This window comes from Alligator sinensis, unplaced genomic scaffold, assembly GCF_000455745.1.
Source record: "Alligator sinensis unplaced genomic scaffold, ASM45574v1 scaffold85_1, whole genome shotgun sequence".
Classification (NCBI taxonomy): domain Eukaryota; kingdom Metazoa; phylum Chordata; order Crocodylia; family Alligatoridae; genus Alligator; species Alligator sinensis.
The window spans coordinates 1,111,305-1,117,883 of NW_005841891.1; the positions used below are offsets into that span (position 1 = coordinate 1,111,305).

The 6,579-nt window shown below is 47.7% G+C and overlaps 1 protein-coding gene across 1 annotated transcript in view; it reads left to right on the forward strand.

Annotated features, from left to right (window-relative positions):
- The window catches only part of AMN (amnion associated transmembrane protein), a 55,210-nt gene that overhangs the window by 37,154 nt on the left and 11,477 nt on the right, over positions 1 to 6,579 (forward strand). The window contains exons 4-5 of the mRNA XM_025197184.1: positions 1,927 to 2,014; positions 3,998 to 4,233. Of these exons, the coding sequence (XP_025052969.1) occupies positions 1,927 to 2,014; positions 3,998 to 4,233 (324 nt within the window). The remainder of the gene's footprint in view (positions 1 to 1,926; positions 2,015 to 3,997; positions 4,234 to 6,579) is intronic.

Below are 6,579 nucleotides of genomic sequence, written 5' to 3' on the forward strand. Positions count from 1 at the left end.
GCTCTGGGCGCGCCTGGCAGCAGCTGCAGCCCCCCCACTTGCCACACCGGGCAGTGTTGGCTGCTGTTGCCCGCCTGGAGCTCGCACGCTGGGCAGCCCAGAGGCAGCGGTGGCAACCACTGCCCAGTGCGGCAAGCTGCTGTCACCACGCGCAGCCCTGACTGGTGAGCCTGGAGCCGGTACGGTGCTGAGTTGCAAGGTGGTGCTGAGCTGGGGTGGGGAAAGCAGCTCCTCACCTGCCCCATGCCCAGCGCCCCACACTACAGCCACTCGCAGTCCGTCTGGGGCTGCCTGTGCCTGCTCCAGACAGCACCATGTGCACTGCGAGCAGCAACAGTGCGGGGTGCTGGCCACGGGGCGAGCGAGAGACTGCTTTCCTCCGCGCTGGGAAGGAGCCCGGGGAAAAGCTGAGCACAGGGAAAAGTGGCCCCTCCCCTGCCCAGTGGCTGGCTCTCCCTGCTGCAGCCACTTGCAGCCCGTGGGGCTGTCTGGAGCAGGCACAAGCAGCCCCATGCGAGGCACCGGGCATGGGGTGGGCGAGTGGCCACTTTCCCCCCGCCTGCGCTCAGCTTTTCCCGGGGCCACTTTTCCCCGGGCTCCTTCCTTGCCTGGGGTCCTCCCCTGCCCTCCCCGCCTCCTTCCCCCTTACGTGGGGCAGCCACGTGGTCCTAGGCCAGAAGCCCCTGCTGGCACTTCCATCTGGGGGGACAGGGACAGGCAGGCCCTGCTGTTGTGGGAGCCTGCCAGGCTTCCCCTGGGTCCTACTGCCCTTGGTTCCTGCCATTTTTTACAGGAACCAAGGGCAGATGAATATTAATTTTCTACATTTTTTAGGGGCCCCACGGGCTGGATAGAATTTGCATTGCTTAGCCCAATCCTGGCCTAAGCAATGCAAATACTACTGTTATAATAACTGACCAGCAATGTCTTAGTCAAGGCTACTCTGAATGTAGACATAGCCAAGCTCGGGAAGAGAAGGAATTGTACAGTTTTGTACCAAACAGGGAAGGTGTTTATAGCCCCAAGCAGAAGCCAGAACAATAATCGCAGTCTTCATAGCTGTATCCTAAACAGTACAAACGAACCACCACAGGCCTAGTTAGTCCAGTGAGAGCTGAGGCTGGTTTGTATCAGACAAGATGAGACATGGGGGTCAGATATTTGCTTTGTAGTTTGTGAAACTAGCTCCTTCCATATCAAAGCACTCAGTAAATGGTAGGCTCTCTCTCTCTCTTTTGAATGGCATCAGATAGCAGCTTCCAAATCTATGAGCCACTGCCTGGTGTTATCATTCACTGTGCAGATTTCATCTGCCCCATCTGGGTATTTGTAAAGATTGCAGATTTCGATTAAGTGCTGTGCTGTTTGCTGGGCACCGCATTCACAGAGGGGGCTGCCCAAGATGTTCATCTTGTACAGTGTCGTTCTGAAGCTTCTTCATCCAGATCTCAATCTGTTCAGTTTGACCCACACTCCTCTGTCAAGGTTGCGCCCAATGGGGGACTTGTTTGGTGTTGGTAGAAGCTGCTGTAGGAATAGGTCTGACCTTTCCCAGTGGTCAGCCCACTCCATTGCTGCAAATAGGGAATGATCCAGCATTCCCCCCATCAGATACAGACAATAATTGTGCAGTCTTGCTCAATATAGGCACAATTTATAAAGGATGTCTTTTTTTAAAAACTTGTCCGTATTCTTGCCTCCCTTCACACTTTACCTTTTCTTTTTTTATTTTGTTACCACAACATGAAATAAATACGTGGCTCCAGATCTTAATGTCTTCAGCTTTAAAAAGGGAGAGATCATACTTTTTCAGAGCGGTTTGGAGATGGCAAGTGTTATAGATGATCATTAGCATTGCTATTTGATTACAAGCATGGCTGGCTGGCAGTTGAACATGGCGGTAACACTTTGAATCCCTTTATTTAGTACCTTCCTCTGAATGGAGAATTCATTATGGTATCTGGTGCAGGATTTGAAGCTTTTGATGGCAGCTTAGACCCAGGATGTGACACAGGTATGGTGTGCCCACTACACTTGCACAAGCAGCTGTAAATGTCATGCAAATTCAGTGCAAAGACTTTTTTTTGGGGGGGGGGGGGGGGGGGCTTTAATTATTCTACCTCAAAATCAAATGAAATAATAACTCTTCTTTCCTTTTTTAATATCCACCTTTCCTGTGTTGTCCTCCTTTCTATTAGAAGTTTCCAGCTAGCTCACTTGCCTTCTGAAAGAAAATATTACCAGGAAGACTTTGATTCAGTTCAGTGTATAATAACCAGGGCAAAACACAACACAAGCAATATTTACTTTTCTTTCCCATTACTACAAAGTCCCCATTCTTGTCACCCTCATACTTTTAACAAAAGGTTGTCCCTGAATTGTATACAGGGCACTGTGATTATTGATCTGAACCCCAACCAGTTGGAGGAATTTGGAATCTGGCCCATTAAGGATTTGTGCAATTATTTTCAATAATAATAATAATAATAATAATAATAATAATCGTGTAACTGGGGGCTGGGGGGGAGTGGGGTATCAGCCCCCAGTGCTGACTTGACAGGGGATAGAAATAAAAGCTGCAGTTGCTGCCACCCTGGTACTAGTAGGAATTGGAGCAACCAGCCACTGCTGCTGCCCATTGCATTGCTGCTGCTCAGGGTGCAGAACTGCCCAGCTACTCCTCAGTTCATTAATAAAGTATGGCTTGTTCCCAAATCATCTTCATACTCAGATGAAGTTTGGAATTGCCTGTGGACTCTACTGCACCATTTCTCTTGGGCAAGGGCTAGCAACAGACCCAGTCTCATGCTCCTTTCTCAGTCTGAGTCGTTTAAGTGGATTTTTATTTCAGATTTAAAAGTTGAAACTACTTTCATTCTAATGTGACTTTTAATTCAGATGCAAGAAAACAAGGGGAAGTGAAGTCCACCTTCCAAGAGCACAGCTCATGGGACTCCTCTGTCACTGCTGTGGTACAGAGGACGCAGCCATGTTGTGCTTAGAACTGCTGCTTTCAAAGTGTTTAGAAACTTGAAGGGGCCATACTCTGAAGACCTGGTCAAAAATTAATTGACACTTTTCTCTGGATAGAAATTGAGGAAAGATCTCACTTTTGGCCCATTTAGAATTGCTGTGTGCAGCTGCGATTCAATCTGTATAATTAATTGCATCCCAGACCTCGTCCATTTTGCATGAGGCCTAGTCTCAGCATTGTCTTTGGCGTGTGTAGAGTACCTGTGAAGCCAACTGTAAATTCCATGTCAGCTTCATTTAAAAATGAGTTGTGATTAATTAAATATGAACATAAATAACACAGTCAGTGAATAGCTCTACCATTTTTTTTTTGTCTTGATATTAAAGTCGGTGTCTGGGGAAATGCAGGAGGCAGTCTGGGACTGTGAGATAAGCATTCTTGCCTTAAGTTGCCATCAACAGTGTTCAGCAATGAAATAGTTAATGTTACGTCAGTTGTCATTTGTAGGTTTTAGCATTAACTCACCCACTGTGATGAAGGAGGCTGTTTGGACCCCTCACCTCTTTTTCAGACTATCGGGGGACTCAGAATGCTATTATTAGACCTATTTGCATTCAGTTAATTGTTTGGAGCTTTTCTCCCCAGCTCAGAAAGCTAGAAACAAAACTTGGGGGGGGGGGGAAGAAAAGCAAAGCAGAGCAAAAGCTGAGACTTGAGCACAATTCTGCTGCAAGAGGTGGATTCTGTGGTAAACTGTAGTCTTGGAACATGGAATATCTAAGCCCTAAGCGTCTGATTTTGCAAGGCATTGGCCAGTCTCCAGGAAGCGATTGCTGATGCTATCAAGAGCAGGATGATTAGAGAACACATTTTATATCCTGCTCTATGCTATTAGCTCTGTCACTTCAGATCCAGCACTCCCACAACTCAGATCTATTTGAGAATCAAAAAAAGCAGTGCATCAGGCAGGGAGAATACCATCCAGGTCAATGTGCACTTTAGTCTCCTTGTCCTTTTTCCCAGGGTCAGAAGTCATGTTCACTGATGCTGAGGAGTACAAGTGGCATGACCCAGCACTGTGGCATGCTGCCTTCTCCTTGGAGGACCTAGAGCAAGGCAAATACCTCTTCTCAGTGGATGAAGAACGTGTCCCGTGCCAGCATGATGATGTTATCTTTCAACCTGAAACCTCCTTCCGAGTAAACATCGACTCGTCAGAGCAAATGATTCATCTCCAAAGTATCTCGATAATGGGCCAGGTAACGCAGAACAACTGAGAAACCAAACACATCACCCCCTCCATTTCAGAGCCTGAAAAGTAGGTCATGAGAACAGAAAGTGCAGTGACACATGCTAGGCGGGTTAGTGCAGCTCAGTTACAACAGCTTGCTCAGTACCAGGCGTGAGCTTGACATTAGCACCCTGTGGGGCCAGATTTCCCAAAGGCCTTTAACCTTGGCTTCTAGAGTTGCAAACCTGTTTTAGCTTATGCATCTGAGAAAAAAAATCAGATGTTTGAATGCAAAGTGGACAGAATTGTGCAGCCTAAGTGATTGAAACACTCCCCCTTACCCTGCCGTCCACACCCCAGGGCCATGCAAAGACAATTTCTCAGGTCAGCTGTATACAGTGAGAGTTTTTTTATGTGACAAGTCAGACAGGGGTTATTAAAGTGCAAGAGAAAGAGGCTCTATCAGAGGCAGCTCTGGTTGATTAGAACAGGAGTTCATGTTGTTTGGGGGGTTGAGTTTCCATTTCCCTTCATCTTCTTACTGTCCAGTCCTGATCTGGAGGTAAATTGCTTTTAGTATGGCACCATCTCTTGTGTCCCAATCAGAGGTGTTCTGTGCATGGAAATTTGGGTATGTAAAACTGAGCGACCACCTCAGAACCTGCTGTGCTATGCTATGTCCTGACCATGTCTGAATCCCAAGGGAAAAGATCAGATCCAGCTGCTGAGAGTGGTGTGATGGCCGAGTGGTTAAGGCATCTTCTTCTGGCTCTGGAGGCATAAAGTCAAGCCCTGTTCTGGGCTCATGTCAGAGGCTGCTCCCAGTTGACCCAGCTGTAAATGGGTACCTGGTCCTTCAGGATGGGAAGTCAAAGGTGCCTATATTAGCGGTTCCCAATCTGTGGTATGGGTACCACCAGTGGTACACAGGCAACCGGTCAGTGGTGCATGTAAATAGATTTATTATAATTACTTCATATGACAAAAATTTGCTGGTGGTACCTAAGGCTGTGTCATTTTAAATTGGTAGTGCACAATCTGTCAGAGTTTGGGAACCTCCAGCATCATTTCCTGATTTGCTGTTGGCTAAAAAATTGGTGTGCCTTCACCACACTAGCTTAGTGGGTGGTTAGGCTCTTGGATAGCCCCAGGTGTTAAAGCCTGTGGTCCCTGAAACAGTGAGTATTGGCTGTTTCATGAAGAGGGAGATATGCCTGGGTGGCTCAGGAACTGTTGTTTCTATCACAGCAGTGTGAAGGATCTCATGTCTGGGTCCAGGTTACAAATGTAGAGCAAGGAGCTTGCTGTCTAGATAAACATGTGGCCTGGGATAGGCACACCCATGAATTCCTGTGGGTTTGGATACAGTAGGAGCTGCTACGTGTGAATGTTAAGGCGACACAATAAACTTGGGCACAGTTTGCACTGGAGCTTATTGCTCCTGGGCCCAGTGTTTACACGTGCACCTGGGACTGCAGCACACTGAGCTGGGGTGGTGCAGTCCTGGCTGGCAGGGGATCCAGGGAGTCAGCTTGCCAGCCTGGGGCTGGTCCTGCCCAACTCAACATGCTGCGGAGGGGCTGGCTGGGGCATGAGGGAGCTACAGCATGGGGCAAACCGGCAGGCAGCCCCACCATGTAGCACTCTTGTGCCCCAGTCAGCCCCGGTCACCATCTACACATGCATTGTGGCAGAGTAAATAGCTTTGCCATAGAATAATACTTGTGTTGGGCAGTACTATCCTGTGGTGGAGTTAATTAGTTTACTCGGGCCTAATAGCACAGCTCATGTAGAGAGTGATGCTTTACTGTGGAGTTAATTTAGGCAACTCCGCAGTAAGCGTCTTGTGTAGATGCACCCAGTGTCTGGGTGTCTGTGTTGTCTTGAGGGTTGGACCTAGGTGTCACAGTGCTGTGCTGAAGAAAAGCCCTGACCAGAATCAGGCTAGTGGCTTTGTGGAAATTACCTAGTGGCCTTCTCACCTTTTGTCCCTTCCAGACTCATTAGTCCTGGCACAGACAAGGCTCTACTGACTTGCTCATTAAGGCTGAAGAAATGTCATGCATTGGGATCCTTAGAGACAGTAAAATAAATCACTTTCTATTGCTGTTTCTAACATTATTTGGCTGATCGGCATGGAGGAGGGACCAAAGCAGTGTTGTTGTTGTGTTGTTTTTTAATATTCTAGATAAGTTTCCCTGGTTTGGCTGTGTCCAGACTGGGACCAACCACTGTTAGGAAGCAGCATAGATAAGACAGCATTCAAACTGAGCTCACATAATGTAAGAGCACATAGAGGAGAGTTTCATTTGTTTCCCAGTATTGTATTGACAGGACCAAAGAGGTATTGAACAGACCAGGCTGGCTCTTTCGG